The sequence below is a fragment of the Chaetodon trifascialis genome, chromosome 2, assembly GCF_039877785.1.
Source record: "Chaetodon trifascialis isolate fChaTrf1 chromosome 2, fChaTrf1.hap1, whole genome shotgun sequence".
Taxonomy (NCBI): Eukaryota; Metazoa; Chordata; class Actinopteri; order Chaetodontiformes; family Chaetodontidae; genus Chaetodon; species Chaetodon trifascialis.
Genome location: NC_092057.1, coordinates 28,210,779 through 28,233,852, shown reverse-complemented (window position 1 = coordinate 28,233,852; position 23,074 = coordinate 28,210,779). Strand labels below are relative to the sequence as shown.

Genomic DNA, 23,074 nt, shown 5'->3' with positions numbered 1-23,074 from the left:
TATGTGCCTACCTCAGAAAGGGATTCAGGTTCCCATTTAACGCTGCACGTCAGAAGGGTATTTTGGTTTTTGTATTACCACGACAACTGGCTGCTGAGCGCTCCAGCAGAGGACCAGGCTCCGAGTCACACAGAGGCTGTGTGTGATCATCTGGTTTTATTTGGGTTACATCTCAAAGTGGATCAAAGCCACATGGTCCTGAAAAGAACAGTAGAGTAATTGGGTCTTGTACTGGAGGGTGATTTTTAGAGGCTATTCTTTGTGTCAGTTCAGAATCACAAAGTGTCACAGTTTTGTTAAAGGAGAGAGGAGAAACTGCAGGAAGAGATGCAATGCAAAGCCATGTCCATTTCCTCTCATATGCTCAAACCGGCCAATGGACTGGGAGTGGAAGCTAGAGGAAAGGCTGACAGTGGCTCCCAGGACGATGCAAAATCTATTAAGGCTGTATTCCTCTGAGTTTATCTCTGGGGAGACCATGCAAGCAAAAGGCATGGTTCAATATGAGTGCTGAAGTAGGCAGAATTGCAAAAGCGGGCAACAACTATAAGGAATTACTGTGCTGCTGTTAGATGACGGACAAATGTCAGTGAGATGCAGGCAGGGGTTGCAGGAGGCTGGTGGGGGCTTTTCACTTTGAACAAATGGCATAACAAGGATGTGCTCGGTGCAACGCTAATAACATGTGCCTCTCGCATAATAGTATAATCATAACTAAGTCTAACTAAAGAGTAAGTATGCTTTACTGGCATGGGATTTCTTTATTTCATACAATTCAATGCTACTAGCGACCAGCATCACACAATTAACAGTCTGTTCTCTCTTGCTTGTGCTCCAGATTGCTTACACTCTGTGACCATGGCCCGTCCCCACTGTCCTCAACCACCCTCCCTTTCAAAACTTTGCACACATCATAATTAAATTACATCTACTTGTAGAAATGAATAGGATTTTCTCTTACTAGTGTAGCCTTTGTGTGGGATATAGTGACACACACAGTGATCAAGCATGACATCATGACCACTGACAGGTGAAGTGAGTCACACTGATTATCTCTTCATGGCACCTGTTGGTGGGTGGGATATATTAGGCACAAAGTGAACATTTGTCCTCAGACTTGATGTGTTAGAAGCAGGAAAATGGGTAAGCGTCAATAAGGTTGGCCTGTGTGGTCCGATTTCAACAGACGAGCTGTTGCTCAAGTGCCAAAAAGTTAATACTGGTTCTGACAGAAAGGTGTCAGAATACACAGTGCATGGCAGTTTGTTGCATATGGGGCTGCATAGCTGCAGACCAGTCAGGGTGACCACGCTGAAGACGCCAACAATGGGCATGTGAGCATCAAACCTGGACCACGGAGCAATGAAAGAAGGTGGCCTGGTCTGATGAATCACGTTTTCTTTTACATCACATGGATTACCAGGTGCGTGTGCATCGCTTACCTGGGGAACACATGGCACCGGGATGCATTATGGGAAGAAGGCAAGCTGGTTGTGGGATGTGCTAGTCCAATCTATTCAGGCCCCACCTTGGAACTTACAGGACTTAGAGGATCTGCTGCTTACATCTTGGTGCCAGATACCACAGTACACCTTCAGGGTGTATGTTAGCACGATAACACGACATCTCAATGAAAAGTTGAACACAGGTCCAGCTGACACGGATGAAACTCACCTGAGCCTGAACCTGACAAAGCAGACAAGGTGGATTGAGCCAATGTGATGCTTAACTTTAGCCAACGAGAAGATGAACCAGGAGCAGTACTTTCTTTAACCTGTACCGCCTGTGCACTCTATTTATTTGCCACCATGTACCTATCTGAACACACATTAGCTGCTAGCTGTCGCCATGCGGACGCAACGCGCGTGTCCGCTGAGCCCGCGCGCGGGCGGGCGCGTCGAACATGTTTGAGCCTCCTCTGTGTCTGTACAGCGCAGCAGCATCTTGGCAGCGCCTCACAAGGACAGATGACTGTTTCTGCTCAAAAGTGGAAAAACAACATGTCATCACTGCTCATATGAATGTGGAAAGCTCTGCCAACGTCCAGCACAGCTACACTGAGCGGTACGTATTTACTCCTTCATTAATTTCCCTGGCTGGTTTGATTTTAGAGGCGAATAGCATCTCTGTTCCTGCGGGATGCTGAATTGATGGGCGTATCTGTGTTTTGTCCGGTCGATCTGTCCATGCGCAGCATTGAAAACAGTTTCAGCCCGTTGTGATCGGTGCAGTGGCTGAAGGTGGTGAAGAGCACAATGAGACAAGTGAACGTCTGCATCCTTTGTGGTCCTGTGTGTGTACAGTTACAAGTAGGGGTGACGGAGTCGCCTGTGTCGCCATACACACACACACACACACACACACACACACACACACACACACACACACACACACACACACACACACACACACACATTAGCTACAGTTTTTTAGGAGAACATGTTTTGTTTGTTTTCCTCTCTGTGTTGTAGCTGTACGGGGGGGATCCTTTTTCTTTGGAGGGCCAAAACTGAAACTTAATGGTGATCCACCAGCCAAAAGCAAATACCAGTTGTATTGTTAAGATGCAAAATGGAACTAGGATCCCAAATTCCCATAACTGACAGATTTCCTGACCAAAGTGTGGCTGTGTTCAGATTTTGAAAAAATAAAAATAAAGGGGATCCTAAATATTTAAAGCACATTTTAAGGTTCTTTAATTGTCATTCAACAAACAGCATATATGACCATTTATATCATATTTTCTTTTAAATTGGTTTTGTTAATTTACTTGTCTCTAGAAACATCTGGCACAACAAATCGAACCTAAATGGGCAGCCCTGCCCTATTCTGTGCATGTGGGACACTGAGAGATTAAAAAATCTGAATGAAAAATGAATCACTATTTTAAGAGTCTGGCAGTTAAGATACGTAGCTATCCATGTACAAAAACCCATGAAGACAACAAATAAACTGTACGCATAAAGAATATTAAATCAATTCCAAATACCTGATTTCAGAGACAAAAGCTGAGGCTCTCCCTTTGTTTGCATTCCCTCTGAGTCATTCTTTGTCAGTGATGCAGTTTGTAATGTCAGCATTATATGAAAATAATATAAACTAGATAAAGAATCAATTATAGCAGACTGTCAGCAATATTTCACATTCATCCATTAGTCCATATCGATCAGTGTCCGAGTCCTCTTGAACAAAATGATATTTGAACAAAATGAACCACAGAGCAATGTGTCAAAAAAGTGGGATTTACAGATGATTTAGAGGTGCAGTATTTATTGTAAGCCTACTGTCTTGGATTGTACAAAGGTTTGTATTTTTTGTCAGCAGTTGAATGTTTAGACAGTGTCAATCTATATAGTATTTATCATCACTCAATAATCCCCAGAAACATAATGAAATAGAAGTACATGCTTAAGGCCTCAGCATACTTCAAGCAAACTAGACTGTCCACTGTGCCGTCTGACCACATCTTAAGTTGTATCTGTTCCAAAGGGACTCACTTGAAGGCACGATGAAAAGCTGCTGCTGTAGCCTCCTCCAGACTGCATCTCTGAGCCACCGTAATCTCTCGAAGAAGAACTCTGTGTCTTTGTCATCTCAGCTGAACAAATTGTTGGAATGGTGCACACTTTAGGAGATTCCCTCCTCAAAGGTATTAATGGGATAGCACTCTGCTGTACCCACAAGAAGTGACAGAAGTGATTGACTGAAGAACAAAAGACAAGACCAGTTCCAAGGTCAGAGGGAAGGATCCAGAAGCTGTTACGTAATGTTTAAGTGCTTTGTGTTAAACATAGCCTTTACATTGTCTGTGATGTCACTACCATGTAAGCAAGGAAGTGACACCAGCGCAAGTGTCCTTTTTTCTAAATGGCAGATATCTAATTTTAGTTACACACACACACGAACACACACATACACACCCCTTTATGTTCTCGTTTTCAGGAACACCCTGTTGACACTCCAGCCATTGAGCAGCTCCACTGGAGCTTAATGCTTAGTGGCACTAAAGCTGCTCTTTTCCTTTCCTCACCCAGATTTATCCTGCATTCTGGGGATTGAACCGACAACCTCTGGTCACAAGTCTCCAAAACTGGAACTCCATGCACAACCTATTCAGTTATTTACGTCAGCACCATTTGCTTTATGGGTATAAAAAACTAGAAAGTGTAGGACAGAGAAAGACGTGAAAGGATTGTGAGATCAGTCCAGGATGAGGTATCAGTGCACTCTGTACTATCCCTTAGAAATCCCAGGACAGAAAAAATACCTCAACTTGAAGAATTTTTGATTCATAATTTATGCCACACAAAGCCAACACTGTCACACCCCACAAGAACAAACATAGAACGTGATGCTCTCTCTGTTCCCTCTCTGTCGTCTGTCCTTAGGAGGTCAGTGATGACATCAACACTTTGCAGTTCCTAACCACATTACCATGGCAACAGGAAGAAAAGGTAAGTTTGACAGTGTCCATGTTCATGTGTGCCTGTGTGTGTGAGTGTTACTGTTGCAGGCAGCAGATTGGCCTTCATACGGTTTGCCTGGCTGTAGCCTTCAGGGGGCAGTGTGCTGCTTACCGTCAGCCCAGCTGGTGTAGTTCAGACATGAATGCAGGTGAAACGAATGGTTCCCAAACTTTCAGTGACAATACACAGAAGAAAGGTTGGGAGCTGTTTAATACAGAAAAACATGACATTTTCTCTTTGTTTTGACATTGAAAATAGAGGCATTTACATGTGATACAACCTGGGTCTTATTTTTGTTTGAACTTTGTCATTATTTGTGATTTTGTGTGTATTGCTGGCTGAAGATAATGCAATGTGAAACCAAACCACAACACCACTAGAGTCAGAAGTCACATGGTGCTTTGTCCTCAAAGTCAAACTGATCTGCTTTCACCACAGCAGTCAGACATTTAACACTTTCATGTCTGTGCGGCTTTTCACTTCAGCAGAGATACATCTGTGATGCCTGTTTGTCCATCACAGTCTAGTTAAACACTGGTTATGAGTTGGTTGTAATTGTCCAGTAGGAAACAAAGGGCATGCTGTTAGTTCATCCAGATGTTTTCTGTCTTTTTTTGCATCTTCAGTATTACTTCTGGAATTTAATAAACATTTCTCATTTTTCTTTGTTGTGACTTTTGCCATCTAGATATGTTGTTCTATTTAACCATTATATTTACCTGTATTTCAGTAATTGTCAATGCCTTGATTGCTAGAAGAGCTAAAAGCTAAGAGCTAGGCCTGTACCAGCTCTGTATGGAAAGTGTCCTGAGACAACTTCTGTTGTGATTTGGCGCTATACAAATAAAATAAAATTGAATTGAATAGATGAATTAATATCCGTATTTTCTCTCCGTCACCAGGCTCCACCTCCAAGGCAGGTGGAGTGCGTTTCCCTGACGATGACGAGCCCCCAGGCTCTCCAACGCGGAGAGATGACCAGTCAAACCTCTCTACTCTCATTGCTATCCTGGAGAAGGATGGCAGCTACTTGGTCAAGGTGTGTTCCTGTGCAGGTGTGAGGATACATGGAACCAAAGCGCTGTTTCAGGCCCATCGTATGCATGCACACATTTGCGTAGAAATTAGTCTTAAAGGTCCCATTTTATGAAAACTTTTTCTGGGATTTGGGGTGTTATTTTGGGTCTCTGGTGCTGCCACGCGCATACAAAGTGTGAAATAAGACCATCCATGCTTTTTTGAGTGAGATATGGATCTCTGAAAGCACCCTGTCTGCAGCCTCCAAATGAGCCCATCGAATTCAGTGCCGACTCCTACATAAGAAGCTGGCACATTTGCATATTCCTACCCACCAGCCACCACCCCCCTCTTCATCTCCCCTCCCATCAAGGTATAAGTACATACAGCGCTACCTTCTCAGAGATCCGCCATTTCGTTATCTAAAGCATTGTGTTAGGAATCATGATGTCGAGGCGCCACACCCAGTGTTGTTGTTGGCTGTAAAGACGAGTACAAATCACTCCATCAGCTCCCAGCCGCAGACGATAGAAGAGCGGCGTGGATTGAATTCATTTTTGAAGGCAATGTCCCTGCCACTGTTGGCAAAAACCTGTTGGTGTGCTAACCACTTCAAGACTGACTGTTGCTCCAAACTCAGTCAGTACAAGGCAGGATTAGCCGGGAAACTTTTTCTAAGCAATGGGTTACTTCCAACTTTGTGTGGAATACCTGCAGATGAGGGACGTGTAAGTAGAAAAATAATTAGCTGTGTGTTTCTTTTGTAGTTTAGTGCAAACTCGTGTGTTGTAGCATGTGTTTTGCCATGTAGCACAAGCTAATGCTAACCGCTAGCTTCTAGTTAGCAATCAGCATGGTCTCCACATGCAAACCCGGCGACCCAGTCAAGTGATACATACACAGATCCTCTACTCAGTCTAAGCTGTGGGAATTTGTGAAAATCTTTTCTAAACTGGAGTACGTTAGTGTGGCCCAGGGCAAAACGAGTGTGTGGTTGAGACTGCTACATCACAGCACAATTTACACTCCCAGCCAACCATTCTGTGCAATGAGTTTCTTCTCTTGTAGTTTATTTACGAGTGATCCTTTTTTGCGCTTTATGTAGCTGTTGGCATAGCTGTACATGTAAGATAAGGTTGATGTCACTTCTCTCTTTTTACAGAGGCCAGTGCATCATTACAGTTACCTGCTGTTGATCAAGTGTAGCAGTGAGCTGTTGCAGCCTTTAGTGCTTGATTTTTTTTTTTACTGTAACAGTGCTGTCATGTTTTACTCCTAAGTATGCCCTGTTGTCATAAAGATATACTTTTGTTACAACTGTCCAGGCTGCTGTGTCCTGCAAGGACTTCTGTTATGCACTGCATTACAACAAGAGTGCTGATAGAGGACAAGCCACCACATCATCAGGGGATCCTCTTTTCAAACTGAGCTTTCCCAAATCCATGAAGGGAGAGTGCACATGTACAAATATTCAGGACTGCGGTCAATACATTTTTATTGTATATCTGTAAAATGTTTCATATGAATAAATGTGTAATATACAGTATTTGCTTAGGAAAAACTTGGCTATATGTTCTAGAAAAAATATGATCTGAATTTGTGGCATTGGCTGGCTATATTTAGTTTATTATGCTGTATGAACAGTGAAATTAAGTAGGGTATTATAGATAAAACTCACTGCTTTATCCCCCATAGCTCTAAAGGACCGTAGTCAGCCCTGTAAATGTGGTATGCGCTCTGCAGCGTGAACGCATTTAGGCAAACAGGTTCTAAACCTGGATGGTCAGTCGTATGGAGGCCTTTTGTCCAGCTGCTGCAGCCATCTTGTAACCTATTATGCATAACATAAGGTGAGTATCTGCAGTGGCATGTTATCTGTACTGTAATCATACACTGTGATCATAAATGTAGGCAGCATATGTTCTCAGGCTCTGACTGCATTGTGCACAATTTTCACATGCGCACTGATACAAACAAATAAAAAAGTGATGATTCATGCATGTATAAAGCTAAAGAAATAAGAAACCTAGCATACCAGTATTTGTAACCAATAATAGCACCCACATGTAGATTTGAATGTGTGTGCTCTAGCTAGCTTCTTTTTCTCAACCTGAGGTGAATGGCCAGTAGTGCTGGTCAGCAGTGTCCTCTGTGTGTACTCTGCCCATTCATGTGTAAATGAGAAGGAGCACTGAAGCGCAGTTAGACCGGTCAATGTCTCAGCAACCGAGTAGTTGAATTTGATGATCAACACCTCTATCAACCAGACAGAGTCCAGAGAACCAAGGGCAGCACCCAAGTTCACCATAGAAACACCAATGACGACCCTGAAGGAAGTAACCCCAGAGACAAGATATCACATGAAGGCAATGCTCGGTAGAGGCTTTTAGCTGAGTTTTTCCCCATCATTTTGGTATGCTATAAGTTAGGATTGGTGCTTCCTAGCTTAAGCATTGACCATTTGATCTGCACGCATCTCACACTGCACCCTGCACAGGGGGCGTTCGTATTGGAGGCAAAAAATAGAGAGACATTTTTTGACTAACTATTCAGAAGCGCCCTGCTGAATTCTCTGAGTCTGAGGTTCTGTAGGAGACACTGGCAGCCCATTGGCCTATATAAGCTAACCAGAGATATATCTGTATTGGCATATCACATCACATCAAGTTGTCGGATTATAAAATTGATTTTATGGTCTGTCTGTACTATTTTATGGACTATTTATGAACTATTTTTATCCGATCTTCAGTCTATTGATCTGCATTAATTTTTATCACACCAAGGCCTCCGACTGCTTTCTCCTGGGAAGCTACAACTGTGTGGTGGAGACACAGACACTTTGAGTTAACTTGTGGTGCCTTTTTTTTTTTTTTTTTTTTTTAAACGTCTTTTATCAATGCCACCACTCACCTCTTCTCTGGTCTGCTCTGGATGCCTTCAGCTACATAAGAAAAATCGCCAAACTGGAAGTTTGGATCTCTGCTCTTTACCAGATTCAAGCAGAAGAGCGACTCTTGGACTCGCTGGCCGCAGAAGCCCCCAACATTTCACAGTCATTGACTTTATCACTCCACAAGGACGATCCCTGGCCCAGGCAAGCAAAACCCAAGGCATGAAGCTGTTCCACACCTGCTCCTTCAGAGCCCTTGATGGTGTTGGTGGTGACAAGAAATGAGATAGGAACTCCTCCCATACTCCACCACTGGGGTCTGTCCAGCTGAGTAACTGGTTTGATGTGCTGGGGTAGCTGGAGCACCATCTGTCTACAGTTGGCCTGGGCCCACTGCCAGTCCAGTGCCACATCCTCCAAAAATGGAGTGACCGGCACTCTGCCTCCAGGATGGCCAGCCTCAAGTTTACAAGCCAACACCCACATCAGGTAAAAACCCTGGTCATAGGCAACTCCATCATCAGGAATCTTAAAAAAAATTCAGGAATAACTTGTTGTGTCCCATGTGCCACTGTGGAGATATAGCGGGCAAAGCTGTAGATATCCTTGCTAACGAACTGTACATTGACAAGGTCATTGTGTCGGTACAAATGACATCCATAAGGAGCAATCCCCTCCATCCTCTCCTGCAGTCATGGAGTTGGGCGTTTCAGCAGGCTACTGTCTCTGCACACCTGGCTGTCATCAGCCTGCACTGCCCACCGCGTCTCTTTCATCGTCATTTTCAACCTGTTCTGGGAACGCAGGAAGTTATTTGGAAGTGATGGAACAAATTCTGACTGGCTGGGGGCAAAGCTACTTTCCTCAAACATCTCCTACTGTGTTGCCCACCTGAACGCTCTTTTCCTGGAGAGTCAAAAAAAATCTCGATGGCGGCTCCTTCAGACCAGTCGTCCCACTATTGATGTCTCTGGGATACTGGCTCCAGTCATATTGGTTCCTCATGTCTTTCTATTGTACATGTGAAGCCAGGACCCTCTAACAACTCTAATGCCTCTACAGCTGACACTTCTTCTTTGTTTAGTTTTGGAACTGTGAACTCCTGCAGTATACCTACGACTTCAGTTCATGTAAATAAAAGACCTCATTGACAGTTTTTAAAATCAAAATGGAAGATCTACACTCCTAATTCACAGTGGAGTAAATTTTAACAACATGGTATACATCCCTGCATCCAATGACTGTTCTCAGCCACTAAGCAAGATAGTTTGGCAGTTGTGGCTCAGGAGGTACAGCGGTCGTCCACCAATCTGGAGGTCGGTTGTGTGATCCTTGGGCGAGATATTGAATCCCAAAAACGGCCCTCGATGCTGCACCATCAGTGTGTGTATGTGTGTGTAGTGTGTGTGCATATGTACGTTGCTTTGGATAAAAGCGTCTGCCAAATGACTAATTGTAATTAAATCTGCAAAAAGCACTTTTAAATATGAGGTCCCTCAACAATAAGACTCTCTAATCTTATTTCTGAATGTCAGTTTTACTGGATATTTTTAACTGAAACCTGGCAAAACATGGATGCACCTGCTGTTCTTATTGAAACTGAAACTGCTTCACAGCGGTAGACATGTAAATGATCGAGTCATCTCTAACTACAGACCAATCTGAAACAGCTGAGTCATTTCCTTTGTGACAACAGTGTTTCTGAAACATTCCAGTCTGGTTTGACGGCCCAGCTCAGTGCAGAAACAGCTCTAGTCAAATTTGTGAATGAGCTCAGAATGAACACTAATGAGAAAAAGCTGTCTGTGCTGGTCCTGTTAGATCTCAGTGCTGCATTAGATACTGTACATTATAATATTGTGCAGGACAGATTTGAGCACTTTGTTGGTCTCTCTGACACTGTGATACAGGCTCTCTTATGAAACTGACTGGTGTCTTTATATAAGTATGCGTCTGTTAAAACGCAGTCCACAAAGTTCCCCCAAGACTCAATCATGAAACAGGTGATCCATTTATGGTGATTTAATTGAACAAACTTCACTCTTACTGTTATGGTTGGGCATGTGTGTGTTTTTTTTCCTCTGGACGCACATCTAACCAAACCCAGAGTATAAACTACATGAAGCCCCAACACAAACGTCATCCACTCGATGTAATAACTGCTACTCATGACAGTTTCCACTTCTTCTCTTGAACCTGCAGTATGCAGCTTGACCGAGCGCGCCCGCGCCCCTGGTAGTCGGGCTCTGCTCATCACCTGCCCTGCTGCACAGTCTTCAGAACAGACACAGTTCGTAAATGGTTTAGGTCTTATCTAACTGGTTGACAGTTCTGTGTAGTCATGGATTATCACTCCTCTAATAAAATAGACCTGACATCTGGTATCCCGCAGGGCTCTGTCTTAGGTATAGATCTTTTCAGTCTCTATATGTTAGCACTTGCCAATATTATTAGAAATCTTAACAGCAATTTCCATAATTATGCAGATGACACCCAACTGTATTATGTCTGGAAGCTCAAGTGACTACAGTTCTATCAACAGCTTCATTACATGCATCTCTGACATCAGCTTGTGGATGACTCAGAACATACAGCTAAATCAGGACAAAACTGAGATCCTTGTTTTTGGAGCAAAAGCTGAGAGAGAGAAACTGTCTGAACACCTAAATATACTTACACTAAACACCAAGGAACAGATAAGAAACTTTGGTGTTATCATTGACTCCAACCTAAATTTGGAATGTCACATTAGAAACGTGACTTAAGTGCCCTATCTTTTAAGGAATACTGCCAGTCAGACCTTTCTCTCTCAGCCAGACACAGAAAAACTAATAAGGCTCTAGCAGACTGGACTAGTGGCACGCTCTTCTGTCTGATGTGTCGAAGACAGCTATTGGTCAGTTACACCTCAGAACGCAGCAGCACATGTTCTGACAAACACGAGAGAGAGAGAGAGAGAGAGAGAGAGAGAGAGAGCCCACATTACTCCTATCGTCAACCCTTTACACGGGTTACCTTTCTGATAGCATTCATTTTAAAATTCTTTTACTGGTTTTTAAATCACTGCATGACTTTGAACCGTCCTATCTGTCCAACATGGTTAAGACATATACCTGTTTAGTTGCTTTACATCCTCTGAGTCCAACCTCTTGATCGCTCCTGATGCCACAGCTAAAAGGCACCGAGAGGCAGTCTTTCGCCACACATTCACCATCTACTCTGGGAGTAGATGAAGACTTGATGAAAATTCTTGCAGCCCACAATAAAGAATATGGCTGCTTTGCTCATAACATTACCTTCCACATCTTCGTATAGTAATGGCAGACAGTGATTATGGAAAAACTGCTGGCCCCATTTTCATGATTTTCGTGAATGTTTACACAGTTTCTCTTGGCTGTCCTTCAATATTGCAGAATTAGTCCAGCATCACTGCTACTCCAGGAGTAGCCACATTAGCCATGCAACATGCTAGCACCAAGATAAATAGACTGACCAACAAAATAAACAGTCAAACAACATAACACATTGTAAAAAATATAGCTTTGGAAAATCAGACAGTCGCCATCAATCCATCCTTGAACATGTCCTGTTACTGCCCCTCATGGACTAAGCAGTATGGTGGAGTAATAATAAAATGCACACACAGTTTTCCAGTTGTTGCACAGACATTTCTATCACAGTTTCATCAAAAATAAAGTTCATTCACTGAGTCTTGACATCCTCAGATGGTGGGAGTAGATGAAGACTTTTGTCAGTTCTTGCAGTCAACAACAGAGAAATTGTCTGCTACTTGTTGCATTGTCCCTTTCTCAGTGACTGGACGGACTAAGTAAAAGCATGTTGTTGACAGAATTGGAAACAAAGAAATGCTTTTTGTGGTTCTTTACTTCATACTGTACAGTTTATGCTGCCACCTAATGGAGATCATGTAATATTGCTATTCCAGCTGCTGTCACAAACCAAAAAAGAAAAAAACAATTGATTTACACATCAGCCGATATGGCTCATAGACAAATGGCAATCAGTATCAGAGGCAAAAACATGATTGGGATATCCCTAAAATTCTGGTTACATTATGCCTCAATACTTATTGTCATTGCTTTTATTGATATTTACCACACAGCCATGTAACAATACCTCCTTTTCTGTCTATAGTTTCTCTTTTACTCTTTGTTGCTTCTATGTCATTCCTCTCTCAAGGCTGGTTTCCTGAAGAGCCACCACTGTTATGAGATTGTCTTCATCGTCCCTGATGTCCCCACACTGGGCAAAGAGCTCTCCTGTCTTTCTTCCTCCTCTCCAACTCGGAGGTCCTCCAGCCTCTGTGTCCATCGTATTAATTCCACAATGGAGGGTAAGTTCAAACAATGCAAACAAACACAATTCCATAACTGTGTCCCTTTCTTTATTATTTGAAAAAGTAAGGATTGGTCTGATCGTCGTGTTTGATAGATAATATCTGATATGATATGATGGGTGATGGGGATCTAATCTGTGGTCTAAACAAACAACTACTGTCACTCTATCAGAGAGACATGGCTGAGCAGGGCTGTACATGCATATTCAAAGCAGGCAAATGGAAAAGAAACTTTTTTGGTGGCTGATAAGCATTTAGACACATGGATCTATTACCCAAACTTCCTGAATGATGTTCTCTGAATCTTCTCACCTGGGCCTGCAACTCCACATCCACTCTAAAATAGACCCTTGCAATTTATTTGACGCTGTCATTCTTTGTGGTTTCTATGCATGAAGGAATGTACAGTATGGGTGTTGGCTGAGGTAGAGAGGTTTCCATCAGGTCTACACTTGAGGCTACCTCACTGTGTGGTTGTCCATCTCTTGGTCAACTATGATGGCTTGCCAGACTGGCTGCATGCAGCATGCCACTTGACTCATTGCCCACTCAATCCATCTGCCTCCCTTTTGTATGGCTCCATTTCCCTCCTGCAGATTCTGCAGGTTACAAGTCTATAATCATCAGACACTAACCAAGAGACTGTACATTAATTCTGATTACGACTCACACATGGGACACAAAGGGAAATATGAGCTGACCTCTGGATGTTTCAGATGCCACGTGCAGGCTTATGGTCAGGTTAAAGACTAAATAATGTTATCAATATTGTAATTGGGCCAGAGACTTTTGATGGCTAACCACCATCTTGTCAGTAACTAGAGCCAGAAAATGTCAAACTAAGCAAAAATGGCCTTGGAGGTGCTAAGGTGTAGTGACCAAGCGCTAACGACCACAGCTGAGTGTGATTGGCCAGGGTTGTTGTTGATCAAGCAAGTGATTTACACAAATTTGGTATTTATGGTTCCTAGACAATTCATCTTAACAGCTTTGTCATCTCCTGACTTTTAATGTGGTACCATCATCAGGTCAAAATTTCAATTTGTAAAATGGCCAGGCTGATATACTGGCTAATATTAGCTTACTGCAGGTATAACGATATCAGCATATATGTTTTCTGAAAAGTAACAAGAAATTTGGTTGAGACAAATTAAAAACAGTATTACACAGCTTGTCCACTAGAGAACACTGAAAATTTCACACTTAGCATGTATCTTTCTTTCTTGTCAATTCGTTAAAAAAAAACAACAACAAAAAAACAAAAAACAAAACACACATCTACAGGATTTTTGTAAATCTTTGTTTAAAAAATCCCTCCCTTTCCAGGAGAACTATCCTACAACTGGCTGTACCACCAGGCGAATTTTACTTTTCTTGTGATGGGGGATTGATGGTACAGTTGGTAAGTGTACTATTTGAAACATTAGATCAAATATAGGATTTCTCATCATCATAGTGTCCAAGTGAGGTGGAGGAAGCAGGGACCAAAGTCAGGACTGGCAATGAGGGAAATGGAGAAACAGGGAACAAACAACAAAAAACTAGAAGTTAAGTGTGCCAAACTGGTAACAAGAGGCTCAAAAATATAGCGAACCCTGACTAGTAGAGTGATCTGACAGTGTGGAAATGGCAGAGCGGATTATTTGAAGAGCCGTGATCATGATGACTCCAGTGCACCTGCAGGAAATCTCTCTCTCTCTCTCTCTCTCTCTCTCTCTCTCTCTCTCTCTCTCTCTCTCTCTCTCTCTCTCTCTCTCACACACACACACACACACAGATCCTGGCACAGGGAGAGAGAGGGCTGCTATCAGAGTGACATCAGGTTAATGGGGCACTTAAGATGACTTCCCAGGGGCAAATGTAACAGACAGATAAATAAGAAGAGAAAGATGAGACAGGAAGTTACTTTCTTCATTCAGTGTCATCAGATGGACAAAATGCTGACAGACGAGGGGGTTGTATTTTCTACCTGTGTTTCAGATACACTTTGAAACATTATTTGGCTGTACAGAATATTGCTCACTCAGCTGTTTGTCAAAACAATGTCAGGCTTCATTAAGTATCTTTGGAACACCGGCTAGGGAGGTTGAAAGAGAGTCAAAGTCCAAATTTAGCTCTGCATAAGCTGCTGTTCTACTAAATTCTGTAACTCAGAGGGTTTTCTCATATAGACGTTCTATGGGACGAGCTATGGGAAAACCCAGAGTTAAAGTTGCTAATGGAGTAGTCCCTAGCAAGGAGAGAGGGTGGGATTTCAGCAGGAATGTTGTGCTTTCCAAGAAAGCCTTTTACTTTTCATTGATGTGAAAGGCAAGCCAGTGGGTTAGTTTGTGGAGACACACTTCAAGTGATGACAAAGGCCAGTCTCATGAGTCATTGCAGCTATAAACATGCTATACTGGATGAGCTGTAAAGACAAATGCACTTGGATAAAGTTCTTTGGTAGAGTTTCGGTGCCCAACGTGCAGCCCAGCTTTCACAAGACCATGTTCTGACAGAGACAGTTTTCAGTTTATGCACAGTTGCTTCCCAGTTACGATCAGGTTACGATAAGCCAGCTCAGATACTTTGTTTCGCTTCCAGAAGTGAATTAACTGTCAACAATAATCCGATCGCCACTACAGCTATGTCGTTTTACACTAGATGTCTCCAGGAATTACCTCAAATTACCATCAACAATGTATACAGACAAATTCGGGCACATTCAAGAACGTCTTCAAGCCTCCAAGAGAAAGGTTTCCAGATGTACATAACCAGCTATATCCACAATTATGAAGGTAAGTCTACAGCTACCACAGCTAGCTAGCGCTACAGGTAGCTAGCTGACATTATCATTAGCCCCATCAGATTCGTTGACATGAGCTGTACTCCACATTGTTGTAACATGTTGTAACTTTGATCAAATAATGTTATTAAGCTTGATTTTGTCACAGAAATGCATATTTCCTGCAGATAGACTGGCAATGAGGTAAAAATGTGTGTTATTGTTGCCATGTCCTCTAGTTCTATGTACACTAAAATCATTGTGTCTGTTTCTCAGTTTCTAACAAAACCGAGAAAGGTGAGGTGACTGTGAGGGCAAGATGCTACAAATCAATTTAGTGTAAGTGTTTAAGTGTAGGGAAATGAGAGTAACTAGAACAATTATGCATTTTATAATATTCTGTTTTCAGGGAATGCCTGTGGTAGGCTGGAATCTACCTGCCTGTTATCATAGCATCAGCTGCTACTGCATAGCATAGTTAACACTAGACAACTTCCTCTGGGGAAATTTTTAAAGGGCCACAGGAGCTACTGCCAGAGTGTGTACATTATGATGAGATTCTTCAGGGATTTCAAACAATTAATGCTAAGCTAACATTAGCATGTCAAATAACACATTAAAAAGATCTCAAACACCATTAGAGTGCATATAAGAATCATTTTACTGTTATCATGTTAGCATGAGCAATGATTAGCATTAGCATGCTAATCATTAGCATATTAGCACAACAACCTGATATCAAAAGTCAAACTGTATGCACCAACAAGTTCATAGGACCTGTAACTGATAAAGTTACCTGTGTGTTGGTGTTTGTGTGTGTCTCTGTGTGTGTATCTGTAATCACATGAAGCTACATAATATTATGTGTGTTTGTGTGTGTAAGAGAGGAGTGCTCAGAGACGTACTGAGGCTCAGTGGTTGCCACGGCAACTTGAGCTGGTGCCAGTGACGATGGGGGCCCCCCGGGTAGACAGACAGAGGCAGACAGAAACGTGGAAAAAAAGCGAATTTCTGCCTCTGCACTGCTCTCACTTTTGGGCCTATGCTGACAAAACCGTAGCTCCTATCAGAAAAAACACAGACCATCATCGCTATAAGGACTTCCTGAATGATTTGGTGTGATTTTGGTGTTTCTACAGAAAATATTTTGTAGACACTTGCAAGTTTAAAACAGGGGTCCGTTCTGCTTCTCTCAGAAAATCTTTGTATTGGAATCAATGAGGAGCAGAGACAGACGTTGCCGCACTTAGAGGCTGTTAATTCAAATTCTGTGAGTCTCTCAGATTTTTTGAACACATTGTGAGAGACAGAACAAATTTGTCTACAAATTTGGAAAAAATCATGCGTGTAGAGTGTAAATTGTGGCTGGGAGGGGTGTGGAGAGAGAAAAAATCTGGAGTTTTTTTAGGCTCTCTCCCACTCTGACTGATGACATCACGCACTCTGACACGAACATTCCGTGCAATACATACCCATTATAATCTCAAAATTTCTCCAAAAATGATCATGGTCATTGAACAGTGTTTGATCAAAAGCTATATGACCTATCAAAACATTTAATAATACACCAATACCCACGACTTGTGTCTACAATTTAAAGTTTAAATGGAGTCTCTAGGTGAAAGTATGCCGGAGAAAAGTCCAATGATTTGTTAGTTTTTTGACCTCCTCCCATTCATTCTCTATGGGAAATTTTTCGCAGTTTTTCTAGCTATTTCATAGCTGCAGTGACCAGTGCTCGGCGCGATTGCCCCGTGGCCCTAATGAACACAAATGAATAAGGTTTCTAATGCTTTGACCAAAGACCTGCTCTGTGTACCTATTGGAGACCCCTGGGTTAAACATATTTTTAGCTGCATTATGTAAACAATGAATATCATTTGGTTTAGAGGTTATTCACTTATTTAGCTATTTAAGCTAGTTCACTGCTATGCGTTAACATAATATACGCACAAGTCACATTGTGTCCTTTTCTCTTAATAATAATAGAAGATTGCTCTCAAAGAATCGAAGCCTGTGCAGGGCTTGCACTGTGCAATCACATTGCAGCCTTACTTTATCAATCTGCACATTATAGCCAGCAGGGAGCAACAGTTGCCCCCCCTACTTACAGCTGCACTTAGTCTGAACAGTGTTGACATAAACCCAGAAATGCTTACCGTAGCACCTCCACAATGTAATTGTAATAAATTTTATTTTACATACATGTTAACACACACACACCTACATAAGTTTTCCTCTACAACATGTTTTGTGACCCAACAAATGGGATGGAGGTGTTATCGGCCTAAGGAGCGAAGACTGGCTGAGGGAATCAGGTAATAATTTGTGATGATGAATATAATTATGTACTTTACTTCTTCTGTTTCTTTCTACATGTGCACTCACGCACACACTGTCCATGTAGCACAAAGATACATATTGGAGTAGAATTTAATAAGGCAGTCATTTCTGATAATAAAAATCAGTACATTGTTACCTATCTAACTGCTCTGTTTTGTATGTTTTTAGGAGCAAGTTATACAAAGGGGCCTGCAACCTGAACTGTGAGCTTCCAGACATGTCAGTTCCACTAATGAATAACATCTACCACAGCATGCCGAGGGAAATCGCTCCACTGATAACAACCATTGGAATCACAGGGGATATACCGCTGGTTGAGAGCACTTTTGGAAAGGTCCAAGAAGGGAGTGTTCTCTCCTACCACCTGCCAGCTTTGAGTCCACCCAGAACATACTTGCATGCCTCCACACCATCACGGCCATCTCTACCTCTTGAAGGGTATCATTTAGGTCCTGCAGAGTGCTGTTTCCTACCAACCTGCCATCAACATCTGCACCTGACATCTCTTCGAACAACCAGGACCATGTCGTACCAGATTGAGGAAAGCACAAGATAGCAAAGTACTCTGAAGGAATGGCACCTGTTAAGAAGACCACGCATGACTTCCTCTAGATTCAGTTAAGTGTAGCTTTACTAATGTGACATTTTCTTAAGCCACCATTTACCCACTGAAGTGGAATACTTCCACTCTATTGTGCCGTATAAATGTACTGCTTTGAGATAAGTTGAATATATTCATGTATTTTCAGAGAAGTTTGTCATGTTAGAGGACAGTCAACAGCTGAGAGCCTGGAAGCCAGAATTTTACCTCCTGGCTTCCAAACAGCCAAAATGAAGAGGGGCCTGGACATGGAACCTAAGGCAGTGGAGGACTACTGCCAGGCAAAGGATGTTAACCACTACCCTTGCGGCTTTATCATCCATCCAGATGCACCATGGCTTGGGTCATCACCTGATGCGTTAGCGTACGACCCAAAGGGGGAGCCTGTATTCAGATTGCTCAAGGTTAAGTGTCCAAATGTCTTGAGCTATGTGGATTGTGCCTACCTTAAAGTATCTGACGATGTCTTACAGCTTAAGCATACTCACCATTACTACTGGCAGGTACAAGGACAACTGCTTATTTACGGTCTTGAGTGGTGTGATTTCATGGACTATGCTCATGACGATATGTTTATTCAGAAAATATGTAGGATATTAAAATCTGGAAACAATCAAAGGCTGACTTCTTGTTACTTTTATACATATCTTCATATGCCGTTGTCTTGAAAATGTCATTACCAATACTTTTTGTACTACTGTACTACTGTAATGTTACTTGTAATCACCACAATTAAATAGTATATGTTTTTGTGCCCTCATGAAAGGCTAAAACTTTATTTTTAACATTACAAATGTTTCAGGCAATTTATACAATTCACATAAAAAGATGGTAATTTTAATTCCTCTACTTTGGCCAAGCTTTTACTAGGGGGCCAGTCTGGTAATTTAACAGAAGACATGCAACTACATACAGTTGGTTAATATTGGCAAACATATTCAGGGGAATAACAGTGTTAAACAACTTGTGCTCCTTTAACCTACAAATCAGGCGCTCAACATGAACTCTGATGTGCGCAATAGACTGTGTCTCTCACTCGCATCATGTATTGCGACGGGACGCAGCAATGTTTGGCTGCAGAGACGGTTCAATGAACTGCCAAAACCGAATCAGGCGATCATAGGATGAAAACCTAAAGACAAGCAAGACTTAGGTAAGCTCTCACTCTGTTTGCATGGGTGTTAGTAAGTTAGGTGTGAAAAAAATAATTTGAGCTTCAAACAAAAATAAACTATACAAACTGTAAACTTAAAAACAAGTAAAACCACTATACTACTGGCATATAATAACAACTTGCTTCTGCATGGAAAGCTTGTTGGTGTGCGAGCTAATAGCTAAGAGGCTGAAACCTCATTCAGAACGAGAATTTGTGAAGGAGAGCCTTGTTTCTACTAAAGTTAAATTGTTCCAGAGTGTCAGTTTGTCTGGACTAATTAATGATGAGATGAAGGGAAACCTGATGTGGAAACTCAGTGCTAGCAAGTGTCTGTGTGATCTTGCCTTCGTGGTGGACCTTACCAAGTACCTCTCAGAGCTGAACCTCAAGCTCCAGCAGCTTCTCAGCTCTCTGCTTTCAAATGTGAAATCATTTGGAGTGAAATTGTGGCAGCTGGAAAGAGGAAACACAGTGCAATTTCTTACTCTAAAAGAACAACATCCTGCTGTGACATCTGAATATGCTGCTGAGTGTGAAAACCCCTTCAGGCATTTGGTGACAGGTTTCAGGACATGAAAAGTAAACTACAGTATGCAAACTGAACATATTAGCTGCACCATTTAAGAGTTTCAGGCAAATATAATAAAAGGGGCAAATGCTGGAACTTTGTGTGTGCAGTTATTGAAGTGCTGCAGGCTTCCTTTCTATTGAGGATAACATGGCTGGAACCTGCAATTGTTGCTTGCGGTTACTGTGTGTGTAGCACGAAGGGGCAACAAACTGAACCTTCATTATGCAGCCCCATTCATACATTGATCCCTTCCTCTGCACCTCTTCTTCTACATTAAACCAAAAAAACAGTGTTGATGAACCCTGTACCTCCCCCTGTTTAGGAGTGAAAGTAACATGTGAGTACAAGACTCACCACGAGGGGGTGCTGCAGGAGGAGATCACTCTGCTAACCAGAGGGAGAAAGGACAGCAGTCTAAAGGTCAGACTCCAGGCCAGGGTGATTGGTATGTGCGAGGACACACATACACACACAAACATGTTTACACAGTTATCCTTGTTAGGATATTGTATTGCCTTCCATTCACAGTGGACAGTATAACCCAAACCCTAACCTTAACTACTGACCCAAAAATCAGTCTTTTCCCAATTGGATAAGCAGTCCCTAATTAATGGTCTTTGGTCTGACGTATCCCTAAAAGTACCTTAAGTCATAGTCATAATAAGAGACTGTGTTAACCCTTACTGACACCTGACAAGTGTAATGCCAGGAATGATCAGTGAACTGATCAACACACAGTGCTTTTCTCTTTGTCTGTCTGCATCTCTCTGTATCCTTTGTCTTCATTCCTCTCTCTTCCTCTGTCCAGACCCTCATCACGGGACTCCCATGCTTCTGGAGGGGGTGAGGTGCCTGAGTGCTCAGAAAGATGGCCACACAAAGCACAGCAGTGACCGTAAGAGGATATGATGAAAAGATACAGTACATGCAGTTAATGTATATGTAAATCTCTCCAACAGTGTTATTCAGTGACTGGTCCAGAGTCCAGGGGGGCAATTCAAAACTGCTTTATTTGACTAGGGTCTGTGATGCTTTGGTTTGGTATTATGGTATTGCAAAATATTTGTTGGGAAACAACAGGTCAGTCAAATACTGTAATTGATAGGAATGCATTTTCACAGCAATCAAAATAGCAGTCATAAAATATTTGCTTGATAATGAGGCTCCTCAGCAAGAAAGCTTAATACCACCAGCCTGCAGCTCTGGATGGGCATTTGACAACTGCTATCCAATTTAGCTAACCATTAGCCTCTGATGGTATAGGTACAATAAACCAGCAGTCAACACTTGCCAGCACACACACACACCAAGCTACTGCCTGTAAAAATAAAAGTCACTATCAGCACCGCACACACAGTACAGTGTAGGAATAAGAACTGCAAATGAATAGATTATCATTTTAGAGCAGCCCAGCCAAGGAAAACTCACATCTAAGGACAAATCCTTGTGGGCCGCTACATCAGTGATGGGTAGACCATCAGAAAATCTATAAAATTTTAAGTGGTCATCCAGCCACCTGTCTGTCTCTGCACCAGCCCTCTCTGTGTACCTGTCATTCAGGTTGCACATGAGAGCACAACCTGAGCACTACCACCAACCATAAAGAACACTCACCAGAACACAGTTCAGTGATTTACGACAATAAAAACATAGTTGCATCATGGTGATGATACATTGATTAGTGTTTGTCAATCTTTGCACAAACTTTCAGTGATGTTTTCATGAGTAATGCATTAGTGTCATTCCTCTGTTCATGTTAATGCTATCAACATCAACAGCCAACTTGCCTGGAGTCACTCACATTTCTTAGGTCGTCTCCTAAGGTGACTAACCATAGGCAGTATGCTTGAAATTCAAAATAATTCAAATCTCAATATAGAATACGTTCACATCTATGAGATGTAATTAGCAGAGTTTGCACAGGATGACACACATTTACTGCTGATGTTGTAGTTTTCCAGATCGTATTACACCAATACAATTCTCATTGTACTATTCATATATCATGTGAAGAAAACTGATTCAGCTTTAGTGATGACCTTTTAGCTGGGGCCACTTCCTAAACTGCACTTTGGGAACGTTTGCAATAAGAGCCACTTGTGACTGTTCACACTATTCACCTGTCTGCCATCATGATTTATTGTCAGACAACAAAAAGGAGGTATTTTATTCCTGGATCTCTAAGTAGCCATAAATGAAAAAAAAGAAAAAGAAAAAAAAGAAATTCTGAGGATTTCCCATATAACCACATTGTTGTATGTATTTTTAACTAGCTGGCAATTAAAACTATATGTGACACTGTATTGCAAAGTATTAGCATGATACTATTACAATAATTTGAACATAAAGCAGAATGTGCTTGTGGTGAACAGAATGTGAACTGAAAAAAATTGTCTGGGCAGAAGATGCCATTATTATTATTATTATTATTATTATTATTATTATTATTATTATTATTATATAAAATATTGATCTGCCTTAAGCATCTTTTCTGTCATCAGCAGCCCTCTTCTTGTGTATTATGATGTCTTACATCAGCAAATGATACAACATGTCAAGTATGAGTTGTTTTAAATATACTGTTAATGCTGGAACAGAGGGAGTGATTAGTCTTACTCCACTATTTGCATGATTTGTACTGTATCTTATGAAGCTTAATCAAATTGACTGTCTTGACCAAATACTTAAGATAGGCCAGGTGAATGATAAGCCTTTGTGGCAGCAGGATTGTGTCAAATGTTTGTTTGTTATGATACTGTATTTATTACATTGAAACTTCAGAAAAATGAACCTGCAGCCAGAAGTCTTATAGTTATTCATTACAGCAATGGACCAAGTCTGTGGTATATTGTCTGATTTGAAGATAATGTCTGTATTCTTGGTAGATCATCAGCTGAATGCTAATACTT

The 23,074-nt window shown here is 41.8% G+C and overlaps 1 protein-coding gene across 8 annotated transcripts; it reads left to right on the top strand.

Moving 5' to 3' along the window:
• The first annotated feature begins 1,874 nt into the window (after positions 1-1,874).
• On the top strand, positions 1,875-21,934 carry LOC139340176 (adipose-secreted signaling protein-like). 8 transcript variants are annotated; one of them, XM_070975891.1, is made up of 7 exons: positions 1,875-2,064; positions 3,490-3,758; positions 4,035-4,454; positions 5,369-5,505; positions 12,574-12,727; positions 20,488-20,585; positions 20,974-21,934. In XM_070975891.1, exons 3-7 carry the CDS (start codon positions 4,436-4,438, stop codon positions 21,010-21,012), a joined length of 447 nt encoding a protein of 148 aa, XP_070831992.1. In that variant the 5' UTR covers positions 1,875-2,064; positions 3,490-3,758; positions 4,035-4,435; the 3' UTR covers positions 21,013-21,934. The 8 variants fall into 8 exon arrangements, with proteins under 8 accessions (XP_070831992.1, XP_070831945.1, XP_070831963.1 ...); XM_070975844.1 differs by having other exon boundaries at positions 1,877-2,064; positions 3,490-3,734; positions 20,488-20,610; XM_070975899.1 differs by having other exon boundaries at positions 1,905-2,064; positions 3,490-3,649; positions 4,389-4,454.
• The last annotated feature ends 1,140 nt before the right edge of the window (positions 21,935-23,074 follow it).

Bases quoted from the DNA above. Each gene is read 5' to 3' on its own strand.
- LOC139340176 (XM_070975844.1), top strand. The intron at 5,506-12,573 runs GTGTGTTCCTGT...TCCTCTCTCAAG, and splicing joins ATGGCAGCTACTTGGTCAAG to GCTGGTTTCCTGAAGAGCCA. The intron at 12,728-20,487 runs GTAAGTTCAAAC...CCCCCTGTTTAG, and splicing joins TATTAATTCCACAATGGAGG to GAGTGAAAGTAACATGTGAG.